At 45.5% G+C, this 21,846-nt stretch overlaps 1 protein-coding gene across 3 annotated transcripts in view; it reads right to left on the reverse strand.

Moving 5' to 3' along the window:
- The window catches only part of POSH (SH3 domain containing ring finger posh), a 55,914-nt gene that overhangs the window by 20,344 nt on the left and 13,724 nt on the right, over positions 1-21,846 (reverse strand). For all 3 annotated transcript variants that reach the window (XM_077663563.1, XM_077663561.1, XM_077663562.1), the window contains 5 exons: positions 10,790-10,947; positions 8,461-8,589; positions 7,362-7,564; positions 6,567-6,734; positions 2,363-2,621 (listed from right to left, as the gene is read on the reverse strand). In XM_077663563.1, the coding sequence (XP_077519689.1) occupies positions 2,363-2,621; positions 6,567-6,734; positions 7,362-7,564; positions 8,461-8,589; positions 10,790-10,947 (917 nt within the window). The remainder of the gene's footprint in view (positions 1-2,362; positions 2,622-6,566; positions 6,735-7,361; positions 7,565-8,460; positions 8,590-10,789; positions 10,948-21,846) is intronic.

Consider the following 21,846-nt stretch of genomic DNA (forward strand, 5'->3'; position numbering starts at 1 on the left):
GCCTGCGAGTCGCAAACCGCTGAACCAATCAGCGAGCGAGCCGAGCTTTCGGCAATGAACTGAGCTGCTCCCTGGCAGCCGTAGTTGTTGCTAAGCCTAATCGTTTCGCATAGATGCAGCAGAGGGCACCTCAGAACTGGCTAGTGCTGTAATAAAGGTGCTATTCTTGTCAACGTTTTACTGTGAACCTGGTCTCATAATAAAATAATCATATGCTCTATTTCTACGCCGCCTTCAGCAGCAGATCTAGCAGATGCCAGGCGAGCCGAGCCGCACTGGGCGGCAGCAAAACGGCTGTGAGAAGAAATTTGCTTCCATCGCAGTTATCACTTCTGTTAGCAACTCCGTACTGGCCAGCGATCCTCAAAATTGATTCATTTTTTACATTCCTCTACTCCAGGGCTTGGTATGAATGCAAAGAAACAATATTAGCGCATTTTTCTGACGCCGGCGGCCGGCATATAGGCTGGCAGGCCGGCACTGAGAAGCGCGCCCCTGTCATCATGAAGCTTGTATGGCCGCGGTGCGCATCAAAACCACCACGACATCCTTCTGGCCATCGTAGTATATTGCGAATAGCACTTCTGAGGTCTGAGCGAGAGTGTAAAGCCAAAGCAGATGAAACTCTTGAAAGCGCTCGAACAACGTCATTCCTGAGTTTTCACTTAAACTAGAATCGAGAAGGCGACCCGCAGGTCTTGCAAATGTGAACAATGGTGTTGTCAAGCTGCTGCCTAGTAGCAAGCGACTGCTGGTCACATGTTCAATGTGAGGAGCTACATTAATAAATCGGGAAGACGACTTCGGGGAAGCCGGTCTATAAATTTGCTCACAGCCCGCCATAATCAGCCTGCATTGCAATAAAACAACGCCCCTAGCTTCGTTGCACTTTTGGCGCAAATCAACCGATAACTTGCCGAAAACACGAAAAATTTGAGCGTCGCCAGCGAGTCAGGCTGTCAACATGGCGGGTCAACGCAACCACGATGTTTCCCTGGCGATTTTCTCGAGCCGGTCATGCTCGATTTGCGCCATTCGACTAGACAAACGGTCTAAATGCGTGGTAGCGTCATTGAATTTTGTTCCTAGACATTTGTCAATTGCGCGGACGCAACACTGCGCGAACACCGACACTCAAACTGTAGAATTAGCACAGTGTTGTCGACAACGGTGCGCCAAAAAAAACTCCCGTTTTGCAAACTTCACGGCTGCACACCTCGGGGGAAAATATTGCCCGTGATCATGCAAACACCCTAACTGCAAAACCGTTCAGTTTTCATGATCACGCTGTGTACTCAACAGGAGCGGCTAATCATTTTTTGAGCACACAAAAACACAACCTTTGAATCCAGCCACGGCATTTGCGGCGCTTTCCAGTGCGATACTCTTGTAGTCTTCCGTGAGCGCCCCCCTTCCCCATAGAAGCGGCCAGTGCCCTCGCGATTCGAAATGCCCCAAGGTTGAATGCATGGTCAGATTAGAGCAGGGGTTGCACTTGCCCAGAAAGAACTTGAAACAGCCAGAGCTCACTGCCTTTTTTGCACCTGAATAATGTTTTGCTTCACTGTTCACATTGCATTTTGACTTCCTCGCAGTTGTGGCGCTTTAAATTAAAGCTTGACTGCTTTAGGTTTTCTCGGGTGGTTGCTTATAGTATCAAATTACCACTTAGAACGAATTTTTTCGCCATCCCGCTTACTTCGTTGTAACGAGGGATTACTGTATTGGAGTCCGCAAAAATTTGTCGGCTACTGTATATTTTGAGAGATGCTTCTTTTTATTTCTTGAGATGTCACCCTAACAGCTACTACTATAAAATTTGCACTCTTGTTCGAGACTGCTGGACAACACTGTCGCAAGAATGCCTTTTCTTCCTCCATTACTGCACCTTGCTCTCAATGAGAACAAACTTGCAAATTTGAGTGCTGCCTCCATTCCTCTTAACAGAGCTTGAGTTCATCATGATCAGCCTGACAACATCCACTGCTGGGCAAAAGCCTCTCCCATGTCTCTCCAATTAACCGTCCTTTGTCAGCTGTGGCCACCTCATCCCCGCGAACTTCGAATTTTCTGCCGCCACCTACTACGCTTCCCTCCTCTTGGAATCCACACCGTTACCCTTAAGCTGGAGCTGCTTATGCACATTTTCTGTCATTTTTTCTTCGCAGTTAACCTCACTGCTACTTTTTCTTGAAAGACCTTTCTAACAGCTACCCCTACTAAGTAAGTACAAAAATTTGGTGCACCTGGTACAGCAGGGAGATGCTGCATAATGTAACACTGAAAGCACCACTGTTAGTGACAATCAAGAAATATGGCTGGGTGCACAAAACGGTGGTGGCGAGAGGTTGTGTCCTCCTACCGGTGGTTTGTGCCCCAGTGGGCTTGGGGTCGTGGTGAGTGGTGCCCTCTGCGGGGGAGCAGCCAGGGCCCACTCGGCAAGCAGAGGGCTGGAGCCCTGTCCCGCGAGAAATGGAGGTGGTCCCCCCGGAACGACGGTCACTTGCTGTGGGGGTGCACACAGCCGTGGACGCGGCGAGCTGGGGGCAGGAATCCGCGTGCCCAATGGCGGCTGCTGCTGCACGGGCAGTAGTCCCGAAACGAACCCACCACCGGGGGACCTACAATGGCACAGAGGTGGCACAATCCTGTATTTCATTCGCAATTCGCAAAAAACCAGCTTTTTAATAAGTTTATTAAGTCTAAAGATCCTGGCGATCTGCGGATTTTTAAGTCCTTTCATAACCGGTATACAAAAGAACTACGTCAGGCAAGAGCCTCATAATTTGGAGCGAATTTTCTCGTGTGCCAAAACGACAGCCGCAAATTATGGCACAAGATAAATGATTCAATGAATCGGGACTCGAGGGCAACACCCGAAATCCACATTTTTGTGAACGGCGTAGAGGTCAGTGCTGACGCAATTCCCGGTTGTTTTAATGACCAGTTCAGCACTAATGGTCGCCAAACTGCTAGTGTGAATGCTTGCCATTCTATTAATGCACACTGCACAGAATCCATCTTTCTTCACCCTACAAACGAAGGTGAATTAACAATGCTTTTAAAGGAACTGAGCAACAGTACTGCCTGTGATGTAGACGACCTGCAGATCAGGCCCGTGAGGTATGTCCTTGACCTAATTTCACCTGCTCTTGTTCATGTTTACAATATTTGTCTTTCATCGGGCCAATTTCCAAAAAGAATGCAGGTGGCAAAGGTGCTAGCCGTTTTCAAAGAAGGTGACAAAGCTCAAATTTCTAACTATAGGTCCATCTCCATACTTCCAATTTTTTCCAAAGGACTTGAGAAGATCATTTTTTGTAGGCTATGTGGCTTTCTCGATAAGCATAAGTTAATAACCCCGCATCAAAATGCCTTCCACAAAGGCATGTTGACTGAACTGCCGCTCCTTAAACAGAAAGAGCTAATCCTAAAATATTTTTGAGGAACACTTATTAACCTTAGGCGTTTTTGTCGACTTGTCCAAAGCCTTAGATTCCATTGACCATAAACTTCTGCTTTGCAAATTGTCTTAATATGGCATCTGTGGCATCGCCCTTTACTTAACTGAATCATACCTAAGTCATAGAAGGCAGTTTGTGCATGTGAATGGCATATCATCTAACGTCCTTCCTGTTGTTGTAGGTGTCCCGCAAGGAAGCATTTTGGGTCCTCTATTGTTTAATGCTTTCGTTAACGATCTCACTAACATTGATCCCAATACCACATTCATTATGTACGCTGATAATACCACACTTCTCTTCTCCTCCAAATCTCCAGATGACCTAACCCTACATGCAAACCACGTGCTTTCTAAGTTACATCTGTAATCTATTGAAAACGGCCTGTTAATAAACACCGTTAAAACTAATGAACACTGCATTACCTAGCGATATACTACTAAATAGTTTTAAAATCGAAGCTGTATGAACATTCAAATGTTTGGGCGTGCACTTTGATCATAATATGCCCTGGCACTCTCATATAAATTTTCTCACCGGTCTCAGGTGCTGGGTCTAGTCCGTTTTGTCAGATGTCTTCCCTTTCCCGTAAAACTCTTACTATATAGCGCACTTTTCCTCACTCATCTTAATTACTGCTGTCTTGTATGGGGGACAACAATTTGCACAAACATTCACAGACTGCTTGTCACCCAGAAAAAATTTCTACACGTCATATGCAATAAGCCTCAAGACTTTCATTCTGCTCCCCTTTTCCGTGATCTTAGAACGCTGCCACTTCTTGCCTTACTGAATCACTGCCTGGTTTTATCCTACTGTAAAGACACAAAGAATTGAACAGGTAACCTTTGCTCTCTCGCTAATCTCACAAAATGCGTTGCCCCCTACACTACTCGAGATCCGGAGAATTGGTGTGTTCATCTGTGAGCTAATTATGGCCAACAAATGTTAAGCTACAGGTTGCCAAAGTTACTAAATGACCTTACTCAATGTAACATCGATGTGCTCACTTGTTCTTTATTACACCTGATTGAAATATTTTTGTACGCATGACTGTGTTTCTGTAATAAGCTGTGTAAGGCGTTTTTTTTTCTTCTCTTTTACTGTTTGAATTGTATCTCTCTGGGTTTCTTGTTTTGCCTTTGTTTTAACATTTAGTTTATTCATAATCCTTCTCTCCGCCTTGCTGCAGGCACTGTAACGGTACTCGGGGCCAGTCAAGCTGCCCCCGAGCAGCTTTTTCCCCTTGTATCCCTCGCAACCATTGTATCTCCTTGTTTGTGGAAATAAACTCAAACTCTTCTTAGGCCATACCAATACACTGTTGTTCCCTCCACCCGTCACCCACTGTGGCACCACTTCACCACCAGTCAGAAGTAAAAATATTAGCTGTTTCCTTCATTAAAAATTTTAAAAATTTTCACCAGTTCGTTTGCACGTTAGCACAATGATGGAGCTTCACCTTGTCACGAACCAACCAGCCACAGAATTTGGGAGTTTCTTTAAATTTATCGGATTCTTGAGATTAAACATGTTAGCCATTCTGGCCAAAATGGAAATCAATAGCAGTCTCGGTGCAGAACAGACAGTTAATTTCACTATCTCATTTTGTTAGGCCTGTACAAGTGAAAACTCTGCATGTGCTTGGTAGAAAAGGAACACAGTCTGCATAAAGCACGATCAAGCCCAGGCTGTAAATCCGTTAACCAAGTATCAGATCACCATATAGTCGAGGGTTCAACAGAATCCTGTCTGGCGAGGGGGAAGCATAGTGGTTGAATAAAGCGTACACTCGCCAAAAAACAACAGCTATATCATGTTAAAGATCGTCTGGAGCGCCCATGTTACCCCGGAGTTGTGTACAAAATCCCCTGCAAAGACTGCGATGCATCATACATTGGCAAGTCAGGCGATTTTAAGAGAAGATTAAGAGAACCCAAGGACGACGTCAGCAAATGCCGCACGTCATCGAACCCACTGGCAGGGCATGTTCAAGAAATGAAGCACACCATTGACTGGGAAAGTGCCACAATCCTAGATACAATGAAACCTTTATCGTCACGACTGCTTTTAGAATTTTTTTATATTCAGACTACGGATAACGTTATTAACAGGATGAAGGGTAATCTCCCGGATAACTACGCCCATTCACTGCGCTGTCAAGTGCGCTTATAAGAAGCGGCCCATTCCGTCCATCTCCATTGTGAACAAGGGACCCGTAGGGGTCCCGAAACGTCATATTTTAAAACCATTTTTTGGCGAGTGTACGTTTTATTCAACCACTATCAGATCACCACCGGCACTGCAACTACTACCGCTGTCATCTGTTCAAACACGCTGCCATTCTGTGCCTCTAACGTGAAAACAGGACACAAAAAACTGTGTGAGAGGGGACTACTACTGTTTATGGTTCATGGGGGATTTAACGTCCCAAAGCAAAACAGGCTATGAGGGACGCCGTAGTGGAAGGCTTCGGAAATTTCGACCACCTGAGGTTCTTCAACGTGCACCGACACCGCACAGTACGCGGGCCTCTAGAGTGTCGCCTCCATCGAAATTCGACCGCTACAGCCAGGATCGAATCCACATCTTTCTAGCAGCCGAGCTCCAAAACCACTCAGCCACCGTGGTGGCATTTGCTGTTTACAGTGCCATAATGGTATTATCACAAGAATAATGTGCAGCCTTAAATTCAAGCCTGTCAACTACCAACACATTCCATTTACTGCCTGTCCAAGTGCAAATAACGCATAGTCCAAGACACCTGCTTTAAAAAGACATTTTTTTCTTTTACCAGCTGTTAAAGATTAAAGGTGCCTGGGACATGACTACACCAAGACTGTGAACGAAGGGTGATGTCACTGCAACTTAAAGCTGCTGCTACCACACTGCCCCTGCTGTGTTTCAAGATTTATGCAGCATTATGTAAACATGTAGGGATTATTTCCTTCAGTCTAAAGGTTTAATCAACACGCAATGATGTAAACAATGGTGGGGTTTGGGGATCTAACACATTTATAAGCTCAACAACTTGCTATGTGGCAAAACACAATAATTCCCTAAAATAATGCATTTCATGCCACGCTGAATGGGCCGTGAGCTCACTTGGCAGGCTGGACATAGTTGCCAGGAAAGACTCCCGAGAGGCCCGTCCTCAGTGAGGTGCCCTTGAACCAGCCATCCTGGCACTTTTCGGTCACCGAGTACAACTCGTTTTTGCGCAGCTCCAGCTCGTCTTCCTTTTGAGGCTTGTAGCTGTACAGGGCCACATAACTGCACAAAAGAACACCACTGCATAATCTGGAACTTGAGCATAAATTAGCACACTTACTAACTAGGCTTTGCCTCTGCCTAGTACAGTTAAACCTGAATACAGTAAAAGCTTGTTAACTGAGGCTTCAAGAAACAGGAAATGTTCGAATTATCAAATGACCCCGAAAAAGCTAACAAGAACCACTTGAATCACGGTAAATTTGTTCGGTGAAAGATTGGGCAATGGTTGCTTGTTTTTGAGATCAAAATGTCACGACAGTGAATATTTTTAGTGGTGGAGCTCCACCACTACTATGTCGCACACCTCACAAGTCTCAGCGTTTCGTGCGAGCATGCTTCACCACATGAACTGAGAACACCTCATGACGAGCGCGCAGTTTTGGCGCGCTGCAAGAATGAAAGAACCACACGGTCACAAGTTTGGTATGGATACACAGCTAAAACTGTTACTAACCTTGGAATGTCTAGCAGCTTTCCTCTTTCTAGCTTCCTCACATCAAAACATAGCTTCAATAACGACAGTTTAACCCCCCCCCCCCCCCCCCCTTTTCCCATAGAGAAACTGGCACTGAGAAACTTGCATGAAGACTGCAGAGGCCATGCCTGTGAGCAAACATAGTGGCTTACAAAGACGTGATGGCGGCAGGTGGTGCAGGCTGCTGTTGAGTCAAAGGTGCCAGCAGGGTCGCAGGCTGCTCTGGTGGTGGCAGGGGAATCCCTGGTGGATTGAGAGACGATCCGTCTCGCTCCTTGCGCCCACTATGCCGGCGCACCACCCGTGCTGACGAAGGCTCTCCTCCGGATGGCCCCTGAGAGGTCCCCGAGGCAGGCTGGACAAATGTTATTTTTTTTAAACAAAGCAGGTTAACTCAACCACACAATTTACATCGAGCAACTCCTCAAAGGCACTGCAGCTTAAAGGCATTCTTTTGATAAAGGGACACTTCGGTGGCTGTTAACTCAATGGGTATTTTAAATAGCAGAAAGATGACTGACGCCAACCAGTTAATTTTTGAAAAACACGACGTTTCGGGACAGGCTCGGTCTCTTCTTCATGGTGTGACTACGGGCGAGGCGCAGCTTGGCTTTTAAGCCCTCGTGTGGAAGACTTCCGGGTCAGTGGCCGCAAACCATGGATGTAAGAAGAGGGAAGTGTCCCATGGTTTGCCGCCACCGACCCGGAAGTCTTCCACATGAGGGCTTCAAAAGCCAGGCTGTGCCTCGCCCGTAGTCACACCATGAAGAAGGGACCGAGCCGGTACCGAAACGTCGTGTTTTTAAAAAATTAACTTGGTTGGCGTCAGTCATCTTTCTACTAAATTAAATTTCCCAAGCAGACAGACTTCTGTCAAATGTTTTCTTTTGAGTCAATGGGTATTGAGATTGTCCAAGTGAGAGAGGCATAAGAAACTAAATGGCATTGCTTGAACTGCAGAGATGGAGCATGCCTCGAAAAGAGTTTACTGTACACACAAAAATATGGTTACCAGAGAATTCAACTGCTTCTCTGCAGTCAAGAAAAGTTAACAGAAATACAACAGAAAGACATTACAGCCTGGGACTTTGATACAGGAGAAATGTGAATGTGCAAAACATGAAAAGTTACCATGTGAGATCAAATCCATACAAGAAACAATCATTAATGCACTGATAGCTGAAATTTTCGAGGAGGGCAAGACAAGTAACCTATTGCACGCCTGAAGAGGAGACCCCAATCAAGTCTCACCTTGGATGATGCTGTTGGAATCCTGCTAGGGGAAGCAGCCTGCCCGTGGGGAGGAGAGTTTGGCTGGGATGACGTGGCCTCGGAGCCAGTGCTTAGCACCTCCATGGAGTGCCGATGGGGTGCTTGAGGCTGGAAGTGAGACTGGCTGGGTAAATTTGCAATTCAACCAGCAATATGCGGTAATTAAAGCTATTTTCATCATAACCACATATCGCACAGATATGAAACTCTTTAAGCTGATAACAGAACTGCATTTTATTGTAAGCTAGCTAGTAAAATTGCAGCTTGAATATAATTAAGGAGAAAGAGCACAAGTTTTTCATGTCTGCATATTCACAAAGCCCTGTTTCTGCAATAAAGCTATTTGAGCTTTTGTAAATTCCCAGTATTCATGAAAATATTGGTTGAACTCTGGCATGCATATTAACATGAAAAAGGCGGGAGCTGGAACATTTAATTTTATTTGATAGGGAAATCGGCCGCACAGGACAATAACTTAAAGTTCCTAAGAAAGCTCGGAGAGTGTAGATCGATTTCCTGCGGTAAAAAGACGAGTTCAGATTCTTCTTTAGTGCACCTTTAAAGTTTATGCCTCTGTCTCGCTTATCGCCTCGAATGCTCTCGCTTTTGGTCCGAAAAACACGGTATTGCAACCAACGGAAGCTCTAATTTTCATCTTTCTTCTCCATGGCAACACTAAAATGGTGGTGCTGAGCTGTCGGAAGCCCGCTGAATATGCGATACATCGAGACCACCAGAAGCGCAATTTGCTTCTGCTGGTCACACATAAGAAAAAATGTCATTTTAAAATACAGTACTGCATTTTCCCTATCAATTTTTTTTAACAAGACAGAGGAAAGTCTGAGGGATGTGAAAAATAAACTAAGAAATTGAAAATTTTGGCCAAACTAGCCTTTCTATATTTGGTTTAAAGTACAACAGGCTGGCCAGCCAAGCACAGAAAGAGAATACAGCTGCATTATGTTGTTGTTGTAAGTCAAAGCATTGTATCAGCCACGCCACTGGAACAATGCTCATCAGACAGGTACTCCTAATGTCTTTGAGAATTATCAGCCTGACTACGTGCACTGCAGGACAAAGGCCTCTCTCCCATGCCTCTCCAATTAACCTTCTCCTGTGCCAGCTGCGGCCACTCTATCCCCGCAAACTTCTTGATCTCATCCACCCACCTCACTTTCTACCGCCCCCTGCTACGCTTGCCTTCTCTTGGAATCCGTTCCGGGACCATCAGTTATCTCGCCCTTGCACTACATGCCTTGCCCAAGCCCATTTCTTTCTCTTAATTTCGGCTAGGATGTCATCAACCTGCAGTTGTTCCCTGACCACTGTGCACAGCTACATCACAAAGATGGCGAATTACTACTTCAAAGGTGTCTGGAGGTGAAGGCAACCATTAAAGTTCAGTGAAAAGGGGCATCAAGGGAGTGGAAAAAATGTCAGAATTATTCGAATATCTAATTATTGAATGGGCCCCAAGAAGCTCCAAAAACCATTTGCATGAAAGTAGAACTTTTATTGGCGAAAACCTGGGCAATGTTAATCTCAGTTTAAGAAGAAAACTCTGTGACAAGTATGATTTCTTGCAGCTTCGTCAAAAGTTTCAATTCGCTCACGCTACTGGGAGCGTTGGAAACAGAACTACTCTATAATGCTAAGGGTCTCAGTGGCTGTGCGATGCAGTGGCGCTGGAGCTTCCTCATAAGACACGTGAGGAGGCTTCACCAAACAAACAGCATGTGGCAAGCACAGAGTGGAAGATACCACAGACGGAAAAGCGTCCATTCGTGCCTTCGAAAAGCAACAACAGCAAAAAAGATAAGCCACATGACAATTATCTTTTACACAGTGCACAGCAACAGGCTTCGCAGGCTGACTAAAAATCATAGAAAATGAAACTACACTGTCAGACTCTCTCTTGGCCCATTGATGGGGCCTGCAGGCCGTCAACGCGCCTGCCACTGCAGGCATGTCAGAGAGATGTGGGAAACAATGCAATATGCAGTTCTGGTCCGACGACAAATAGATCGCTTCTACAGCAGGCCCTACCTCGATAGGGCGCCACTTTGGGAGCCCATCCGAATTAACCAACGTATGAATAAACAAGATTCTGATGCCATAGACTTACAAAGGCTTTTTGTAACTGCAGGATGCTCATTTCTATTCCATCTGATAATGAATACTACGTAACATTTCAGGCCACTACGGCATTCTCGAACATCTTCATGGGACACAGTTACGTCCAACAACTAGGCTATAACTCAAACCATCCAGGGAAGCAGAGCCTTTAAGAACAGCTTGCACCACTCACATTGCTTCCGTTGCCTGGGGCTGGTGGATTCAGAGTGGAGAGTGAGTGGCGCTTTTCCCGAGGCTGGCAAGCTGGCAGTGGAGGCGATGTGGATGGTGGTGTGCCGGGGCTGGGGGATGAAGATGCTGGCGATGTCGTACTTGACTGAGACTCACCAGCTGCAATGGCAGCAAACCACAGAAGTCAGGTGGCCAAGGTAGTAAGGTATATGCAGTCACCAGTGCAAAAGAACAAGAAAAAACAAGAAAGAAGCTATCTTTCTGCAATAAAATGTGAAGATAAACTGAGACTTTTTTAAAAGTTTTGCAACTTTGGACAGATTAAAACAACACATTAAAACCTCATTAATTCAAATGGGACCGGGACAAATATTCGCATCAACCCTTTAAGCAAAAGCAGGACGTGCTCCACTCGTTTCAAGTGCCGGCAAATGAAAAAAGGTGCCTCTACGTAATATATTTTTACCGAACTGTCGATGAAGCCATTCAGTGCATTTTTAATGTCTGCTAATAGGCCTCCTTGGTAATCTGTATGTTTTTACAAGCAAGAGTGCACAGTTTGATGAGACCCATTTTGGCGGGAAAAAAGGAATTTAAAAAATTGTTGAGCTTTTGAGCCTTTCTCATCAGTCAACTGCCTCATAATATTTCCTAAAGCAATTTTCAACTTTAATCCAAATAGTTCAAATTTAATCCAGAAGTCTGAGGTACAGATACATACTTTTTACGAAGTCATTGGTGTAACTATGTACCTCTCTTTTTTCTACAAAACTAGTGGTCAAAACGGCTTGAAATTCCTAGACACACCATGACAGCAATTTTACTATTTGTGTGCATGTGAGACATGCACAGAGCTTGTACAAGCTTTGTACAAGGTTAACCGGGTTTTCCAATTTACGGAACAAAGCAAAATGCAAAAAATTTTAGGAGTGCGCTACCTTTATTGGGGCAGTCCAGCTCATAGGCCTTGCTGGTCAATTACAATTACAAGTTGACGCATACTTCCTTCTCCCCTTCCTGCCCCCAATGCTTTTTCCACTGTCGCATTTTGTTTTGTAGTTTCCCACGGGATGGCATCGTGGCGCACCACTCAAAGCAACAAACATGTGAAGACGCAATCACATGGGACATAGACAGCAGTCTGAGGCCAATGGAGATCAAAAGCAAAAAGCAGCGTTCCACCCTGCTTCCATATTCGTGTGTGGCCCAACTGACTAATGGCAAACCGAACTGCAAACAGACCCGTAGTTTCGAATTCCAGTGCAGCGCACACCCAGGTGATTATCGGAATTGGAAGTTTGCCCTCGCACTACCTACCGCTTATTCGAGGAAGTGACTGCCAGCATGAACGACCTGCGTGCATGGCGTGCAATTGAAAAGAAATTTTTTTCAGCGGAACCAAATTTCATACAAGTTAGCAACTTTTTTGATGCATGGAGCCATGCATCCTGCCAGGAACTAGCACTGGCATAGGGCGCATACTACCTGCCATTTGTCCAAAACTACCTTAGACACCTCAGATACGTTGGCTCGGCATATAGGTCCACCCCCAGTTTTAGGATGGTCGTTCTTTTGAAGAAAGGTCGATCTAACTCACTACTACTCACACTAATAAAAGAAACTGCGCAGGCTGGCATTGCACGAACTCAACCTTTCACAGTGGTGAATAACGTTTACTTTCCAAGCCCCTAGTCAGGGGAAGTAACCTGCCAATGGCTGTTAGGGTTGGAAGGTAATCACAGTGCCTATGCCAGACGCTGCCTTGACCACGGCTCAGCTGGAAAGGAGTGACAAGTGTGCGCACCGCCGCCTCCAGTCCGGCCGCGCCTCGATCAAGTACCGAGAGCATGTTACTTTGAAACCGGAATTCACACCTGCATTGCAGTGAAGGTCTTCTCTTTAGGTGCGTGCTGAGGGGGTAGATTAGTACTGAGGCTGGGGCGCTTCGCAATCAGGCATCAGCATTACTAATTGGCATTATTCTGTAGCACTGCCACGCAGCTCCAAAGGGCCGTCGCTTCACCGGTTTGCGGCCAAACTGGGATCGGACATCCTCACATAGCACCCCAACATCCATAGCATCCCATAGCATAGCAACGTCGCTCGGTGCGGTCAGCAGAATCGGTCAGCAGCTACTGTCAAGCATGTGTCGCCATACCTTATATACCAGGCATAAGTGAAGCACTGGGACGTGTCATGCGCATGTACGACATGCACATTGCCCACATTCCCACGTGCACATTGCCCACGGCACGAGCTCGTGAATGTCAAGGACAAACTGAAGAAAGAAAAATTTCTGGGTGTTATGTACAGAATTCCCTGCGCCGGGTGCGACTATGTTTACATAGGCGAGAGCAGGAATTTTGAAAGGCGTCTGAAAGATGATTTGTTGGACATGAAGAACAAGAAAATCACTTCCAACGCACTTGTGAAGCACGCCGTATCGCAGGTCATGATATCTGCTCGGAACCGGCTTCTATCATTGCCAAAGAAAAGAACTGGCTTTCACGCCAGTATCTCGAGTCCTTGGTGATTCAGACTACTGAGCAAAAGACTTAATCATAATGCCGGCAATCTCCCGCTAACATACGCAAGATGCCTGGGACAATTATTGAAGCGTATTTAAGCATCGCTCTTCTAGAATAAATTTCAGTGAACAAGACTTCCGCATGGAAGCCGAAACATCTTGTTTTATGACACAAACCTTTAGTCGGCGTCTTCTTCTTTTCTGTTGAAATAAATTACTGCCCAACCAGACGAGATTTTGTCAAACCTTAGATTTCATCCCAGATTCTCGATTTAACAGGACTAGTGCACATCGCCACTTCGAATTATCCAGGGTATTGAATAAAGTGACACTGAACCATCGAGGCTTTACTGCATAGTATTCAAACGCGTGAGTGCTTTAACAAACAAACAAATAACAGTGTTTTGTGGAGCTCAAGGTGGAAACTTCTGCCATTCTGTTGAGGGGGAACACGGGGCCTTACAGCTACACAACAAACCTCACACAGTAGTGTGGTGCTGAGTTTTATGTAGGGGTGTGCGAACATTCAAAATTTCGAATACGATTCGATTATGTTCGATATTCGATTCCTATTCGTATTCGAGAAATTGATATTCGAGAATTTCCTAATACTCGCCAGCGATCGTATGCGCAGACTTTCATAAATTCGACCGTCACAAAAGCACGATATCCGGGCAAATTAGTCAACGATCAAATTAAATATTCCCGAAAAACAATACAGAGGTCCTATTCCCTTCCTTCTCCATCGTTTATCACGCGGACCAATCGCATTCCGACGTCGCTAAGCTTGACATTGTGCGAAATTTCTCAAGTGGGCTTTCCCACATATCACACTTGCTGCGAATACGATGGCCGACGTACTGCTACGAACAATCACAACGTGAAATCGCGCTTTTTTTTTTAAACCCTTCCATAATACGTTACATATTTAATGCCCACAACCGAAGAATGCGTCCTGTCGCCTTCATAACTCTCAGAGCGTGACCTCCGCCATCCCATTTTATAAACTACGCCATGCGGGAAAGCCTACCTGCGAAATTTCGCGGGAGCCTCCTGAAGGCGCGCCTCAAGTTGTCACAATAGGGCAAGGGATCCTGTAAAAATCCCGCCTATTGCATGGTGCGTTGTAACCCGTGCCCCGCTTTAGTGGCATAACGGCAGGCTTGAAAACCATCCGAAGGCCCCTGTCACTAGGTCAAAAAATAGCCTGGCCACGTAGTTTCGGTTTCTGAGCTTCGCCGCTGCCCTGCGGCACCTGCAACTGTCGGCCCACGCATTCATCGGTAGTCTAATCCCAGCTCCGTGCAGCTTTTCGACACCAACTGGCACGTTGCAGGTGATTTATTTTTCCTTTTTAGAAACAGTCTGGCCATTCCGACACCAGTATGTGTTCCCTGGCCCCTTGCTTGCATTTGTGTTGTTCTTCCAGCACTCCAAAATGGGCGGCTCATCACGGGCTTACAGGTGTTAGCGCAATGGAGCTGCCTCATAAGGCCTTACTGCATCTGCAGTTTTTTTTTTTTTTTTTGCGTGGGGCGTGGGGAATTTTGTAAACCTAGGCCTTCGGATAAACTGGGCAATTCTTCCGGTCCCTTGAACTTTGAAAGAATGAGGTTTTACTTGTCATCATGTTATTTTTTGTTGCCAGTCATTTTATGGATTTTGTTTTGCATCACCTCATTACAGTTTGGATACTGTTATGCTATCTAATCAAGTAGCACATATTTCTGTGCACATCATGTTTTTTTTATATGGTACTAAGGCAGTCTAGTTTTGTTTATTTTAGTTGCAAAGGCCATAACTGTTTTGAAAAAAATAAGGACAAAAACATTTGCTTTTCTATCATTTTCAGAATTTTTTTTTTTTACTGAACTATTCGATTCAACCCATTTTTTCTTCATGTTCGTATTCAGTTCGTATTCGCAAATTTCAATATTCACACACTCCGAGTTTTACGACACATAAGCAAATGAGGCTCTCATGCGGCAAACACAATGTTAAAAAAGTCTTTGTCCATATATCTAACTATAGTTGTTCTAATCTGTATCTTGTTTTGTACATTCGCTTCTTTTAAAAACCTAGAAATACAGGACAAACCAACAAGACCACTTTCACCTAAGAGCAATTGGTGGAAAACAGCGCAACGACGCGGACAGAGTGGAAGAAAAATACAGGACAAGCGCTGCTCACAACTGAAATTTATTTAAGGAAAGCAGTACATTTTATAGACAAAGTGGCCAACTTATCAGCTAGTACATAGACAAAACCCAAGTTTCTACGTGGCATCGAGGTATGCAACCTCACTGTCATATAATGAAATAGATGGCTTACTGACACATAACCTTGTTTTTTTCTTCATGGGATATGCTTCCATAATCTCTCGTGTTAATCGGGACGGGTGTTTGTAGAGGATATCACAGTAAGGCAATGAAAGAAAACAAAATTGGCAGTCTCGAACATGGTCAACTAGATGATTAGATTTGTTAGCTTCAAGATTATTTGCATGCTCTTTCAAACATGTATTGATGCAACGCCCCGTCTGCCCGATATATATTTGTCCGCTGGCCATGGTGGCGCTGTTTGCCACCAATATGTACCACCAGCTCGACCGTTTGGCTATTGTGCTAAGAGCAATGTTGGATGGAATTTTGTGTGTTCATTGTAGAACACAGCAAAATACTTTTTCCTTAGTATTCCAGTTTTCTGCATGAAAGTAAAACATGGTTTACTGTTAGCTCATCTTTGCATAATTCACATTCTTACTTTGTCAGCATGAAGTTTGTGGGGAGCTGCCCCGCCTTCCCCTGTAGTTTGCTTCCCCGCAACCCTACAGTAGCCTCGCCTCAAGGAGGGGTACGCTCCATGACTATCCCTAGTTAGTTACTGTAACTAACAAGGGAGGGTGCCAGTGTCGCAGTGCCACGAGCACCACGAACAGCATTACTGCTGCGTGCGTGCATGCGAGGAAGACGACACTCTCTCTTTGGCTGGGGACGGTCGGGGCTTACGGACTGTTCGGCGTGCGTTACGCTCTTATCCAGCGTCGAGGAAGTGGCGGGTAGAACGTTCTCCCGCATCTCATCCCGTCCGGCTTCAGAGTTCCCCCTTGCTCTAGTGTGGGCAAACATTCGCTCGTAACCTTGCTGGTGAGTCACACGATCTCGATTCCTCAGCAAGTTTTGTTGCTAGCTGGCGTTATTGTTGTTGTAGCAATAAATGCCCGTTTGTGTCAGCCAGAGTGTCGTTCCTTTGTTGCCAAAACATACCTTTTCGTGACGCCCATTCGCAGTTTCGTGTCAGTGTCCTACATGCATTTGATTAACCTAATTAACCGACTATCTGCTCTAAGCCGGTGATGATGCTTCCCAGTCTGCAGAGGTGTGTAAGCTAACAGAGCAATAACTCAGCTAGCACAACTGTGCTGCTTACCCTGAAATACCAGCCCCTGGCTTCCTTGCTTAGTTAATTTGCAACTTTAAGGGGAGACGCTGATCTTACAAAAAAATGTTTTTATTATTAGAGATGTCGTAATGAAATTAGGTATGTACGGTAGAATCTCGGTGATACGAGTATCACGGAATTGCGAAAAAATTTGTATCATCCAAACGAATAAAAATAGATTCACATAGATCTGTTTACGGATGATGGGATTTATTCAATGCTGTGTGGCCACAGCTCCCTACTCGCAGTGCTTACCGCGCGATTAGCGATCGCGACTTTGGCAATGTGCGGGCCGCACAGGGCCAATCGGTAAGCGCGGGGCGTAGTGCACAAGTAAGGCCGATTCACACGACGGTCCGTTCACCTGCGGCCCGCGCATCACATGTTCATGCGCCACTAAAAACTGGCCTACGATTTGATGACGTCAAGCGGATGCAACGAACCAAAACAGCAGACGATGCGCTGGGTGTACCACTGTTGCCAGATTATTTTGAAGTGTTTGGCAACGCTGGTCAAATTGGTTTTTCCTCCCGAACCATGACTGCAACTGAATGGTGCAGGTGCGGCCCTTTGTCCAATTCGTCGATGGCCTGGGCAGTCTTGCTAGACCAGTCGATCATTTTGTCATGGTAGCAAACGCAGTGTATCTTGTCAAAACAACGCCCCAGCTGAACGCCACTCAGTGAAATGCGGCAGCCGAAATAAAGAGCGGTGGTTGCCAGCGCTAGTGCATGCACCTTTGCGGGCCGCCGCTTATTCCCGTGAGGGAAGAGGCACTTGAACTTCCTTGGTGAGACAGCACGCCTCTCAATTTGGTGACGCACGAATACGTGATGCACGGGCCACGGGCGAACGGACCATCGTGTGAATCGGCCTTTAGTGATCGCAATGTCGGCGATGTGCGGGCAGCGCTTAGTGCTCGAGGGTGCGGTCGCGGCTCGTGCGTTCGTATCATCTGTAGAGGTGAGGGACACAGTTCGGAACATCTGAAATTGTGCGCATTGTACACGGTGCACTCTGGCCGGGGAATTTCGCGAATTCGTATCAACCGTGTTCGTATCACCGAGATTCTACTGTATACATATTTCTTCTTTTTGCTTTTAATAATATACGTAGTTTCATTATATTTCACTGAAATCCCATATTATAGAAACTTATCTGAAGCCTAATTAGTTAACTTACAGGTCATTAAGAAACTTTCCCTCAATATTTTTTGGTTGCGACTTAAATGGTGCCAACGTGCTGCCAGGTGGACCTTTGCTTCGTTCAGGTACATGATCATATTAAAATGTTCAATTATGTGCAAGCACAACATTTATGAAATATAATTAGGTGATATTATTGTTCACAAAATTTGTTATGTTCGACTTAGCCATAAAAGATTAGCTAAGTTCCATAGTTCAGTTCTTTCTGAATTAAATATTGTAAGATTAATTAAAATTGCACTATAAAAATGCAATGAAATCTTCCGTAATATTTGTCATGTTGGCAAAAAATACAAAGCTGCGAAAATTGCAATTGAAGTGCACGTGCCAGCCATTCGGAGGCCATAGTAGAGGCCTCAGAACATGGTGCACCATGGACGTTCCAAGAAGATTTCACAATAGTTAGTAATACAAGAATATAGGAAAAAGCGTCAGCTTTTGAACAAGACCAAGATGGCGGCTATCGGGGACGCGATCACGGGAAGCGACAGGCACGAAGTTCTGTCTCATTTTGCTCTGAAATCACCACTTCGGCACATTAGAGACATCAAATGTATAGATTTTTCAGTAGCTGGGAGGTGATGTGGGAAGGCTGTGATGCGGGGAAGCCAACCTAACTGGCACTCAGTTTTTTGAGGCCCTCGGAATAGCCGCGAGCGCCTTTGAAACACCGCCCAAACCTGGGAAAACACCTCTGTTTCTCTAGTAAGAATCGCCTGAATTGCTGTCCCTTCGATGATTAAACTGCGCTGTTGCTGTGCGCATTTATGATATTTTATGTTATGAATTCTGACTATAGCTAACTATTTTATGAATTTTTACTTGTTCGCTATAACGAGGTTTCACCGTATTACACATTTACAGCTCTTTGTTTGCAAAGACAAGAGAAAAGAACCACTCATCAGAAAATTATTATAAGTGCATTGTTGGAAGTACTTTTCTGATTAAGCCAATATTAGTCATTTTACAGTGCAGTGAGCTCAGTGTTCATGGGACTAGTTAATGGCAACCTAAATTAGAGCACACAAATAATTTTTAGGCATGAAGTTCAAAAATAAAATTGTGTTCGCGAAAATGAAGAAAAACAAACAGAAACGAGGAGGTATAAATGGCAAATATAAATTGGAATTACCTACAACTATTACTTTTGTCCAACAAATGACAAACTTATAGGCAGAACATGGGCTGTAGATTTCAAATATGCCATATCCAAAAAATGAAATTTTTTCACAATTTTTTTGCCCTAAAGACACCAGTACCCCCTTAATTAATTACAAACACAGCTGGAGTAACACGGTACACTTCAATCTTCCAGTTCTTCTCGATGAAAAATGAGTATTTCTCATCGGTATTTGCAGGCAGCAGCTGACATTTCACACTGCGGCTGCCTGTGACAGTTAAGTAAATAGGACACACACAAGGCGAAATCATCGCTGCATGATTGATGCTGAATGAGTTGTGCATTGTAAAGTGCCTCTGAAGGAGCCAGTCTGTTTTCTGAGCGAATTGCAGGAAATAAGTGAATATAACCACCTCCCCCCCCCCCCCTTTTTCAAGCATGAACATGACAGCCCAAGTGCTGCTCTGCACCATTACTACTGAACTACAATCGAGCCAGCAGAAAGGACGTTCGTCAGCTCACTGATGCAACTAGACTCACTGATGATCAAGGTCAGCAATTACCGTAAAAATCCGTGATAATACGGACCAGTGTAACAAAAGTAAAACAGCGCTAATTTTTACGCAAACCACGCAGAAAGACCAGACAGGACGGGCGCTGACCAAGTTGGAGTCAGCGCCCGTCCTGTTTGGTCTTTCTGTGTGGTTTGTGTAAAAATTAGCGCTGTTTTACTTTTGTTACACAATGTTACACCAACTAGACCAGCAAGAGGTACTGTTAATACGGACCAGCATATAGTACGAGGGGTGAATTGGCGATAGCAAAAACAGAAAAAAAAAGTTTTAATCCGCGTCTAATGTGACTAAGGCAGACAGCTCAAAGATGTTCCGGAAGTTGCGAAAGTTGAATGTGTACACCGGTGCGCCGGATACGACACGTGTAGTGGAGGTGCCAAATATCTGGCAGATACACATCGGGCGCCACGCTCGCGCCTACTAGTGTCCTGGGCCGCAAGCATGCCCAGACCAGTTCCGGCATACACGCGGGAGCACAGGCACGCATGCTTCGTAGGTGTCTGTAGTCGGTGATTTACCGTAAAAAACGGACTATAGGTTGGACCGGAATATAGGTCGACCCCCTAACTAACCAATTCTAAAAATTAAAAAAATCTTTTTCAGTGGAAAAAGTACCGAAAGACACCCTTACCTTGAAACAAATGCGACTCAACAAGTTGCACAATGGTGACAGTATTTATTTTCATTTAAATGCTGCTCGTATGTACACCCGGCCAATTTTGTAACAGTACCGCGTGCCCATCGACCCGCGTGTTTGTTTCTGGCACACAGAAGTACGACGCCATAGAGCAAAGCCCTTCCTCTTCATGAATCGCCGCACCCAGGATGGCGAGCCCTTGACATGCGCCATCGTGAGTCCAGAGGCACGTGTGATCTCTACCACATTCACGTGGATGCATTCGGCAGCCACAGGCAGCGATCTTGCACGCAGCACAACCTTTCCTTCCAATTCTGGATATGCTGCGGCCCGCCCAGAAAATGATGTTTTCTTCTGGTTGCTGCAAGTTGTAATACGCAGCTTCTGCCTACACCAGTACTGAATGCTCTTTTCGGATACTCCAAATTCGTGCTGTGCCGCCAGGTTGCTGTGAGCTTCCGCATACTCAATCGCATTTTTCTTGAAGGCAACTGTGAATTGCCGTCGGCTTCTGCTCATTTTGAAACAAAATGTGAAAGAGCAGCCTTTAACCAAAATACCTTCGCAACAACGGAAACGCAAAATGGCGGTGCGAGAACGTCGCTAATTATAGTGAACTAGAATACTGGTCTAGTGGCGCGAACGGAGGCGCGCGGCAGCGGAGCAGCTGAAGCAAAACGCCTCTCCTAGCCGCAAGGGGCGCTATTGCGCCTTTTACTAGCTCCGCGCCCCTGCTGCCGTGCTGGCCGGGCAGTAGGAACGGCTCAACACTTGCTTTTTCGTGCCTCACTGCTGGTGTTCTAGGTGCCAATTCTGCATCTGTTGACAAACTTCATTTATTTCTGTCGCGCCTGAGTGCATGGAGAAACCAGACTAATGGAATGCAAGGCTTTTATAAGCAAGCCGACACCTACAGGACTGCGTGCGACACTATTTAGTGTGTTGTCACTGTTGAAGTACCTAACAGAATGTGAAGGTTTCAGTTACCTGATGACAAGTAGAGTGAGCCAGGATCTGGCTAGGCATCTTATCAGAATTGTGCGCCAGTCTTCGTTCTGGCCGCACTACCCATACCCAGCGTCTGAGCAGACGTTCCCAGTTATACTGTAGTCTGCCTTGCATTTAACAATGACTTTTCCCACTCGGTTTCTATGGGAAACCTCGAGCCTGGCATCCTCATTGCCATTTTGTACGCAGATGCTGGCCAGCAAAGCTGTCCCAGTGGCACGCAGGAGTTTGATGATAAATTCTAGATGCAGGCAACATGCAGATGCAGCAGCCGCAGCACTTAATTCTGAAAATACCGCCATACCATTCCACTTGCACTGTAGCATCAAGTGACAGGCGGCTAATATTCTAATGGAGAAGCTTGGGCGTTTTGGTGGTGGATCATTCTTAAAATACAGCGCTAACAAATCGAGGGCGCAGAGACAATAGGTAAGGGGCGATCGAAAGAAACGCGAACAGAGCGGAGCCTATAGGCACTCCGCTGCATGCATTTCTTTTCATCGCGCTTTTAATTCGGTGGTAGCTAAGGGACGCCAGACTCGTCC

This window comes from Amblyomma americanum, chromosome 4 (genome assembly GCF_052857255.1).
Source record: "Amblyomma americanum isolate KBUSLIRL-KWMA chromosome 4, ASM5285725v1, whole genome shotgun sequence".
Lineage (NCBI taxonomy): Eukaryota > Metazoa > Arthropoda > Arachnida > Ixodida > Ixodidae > Amblyomma > Amblyomma americanum.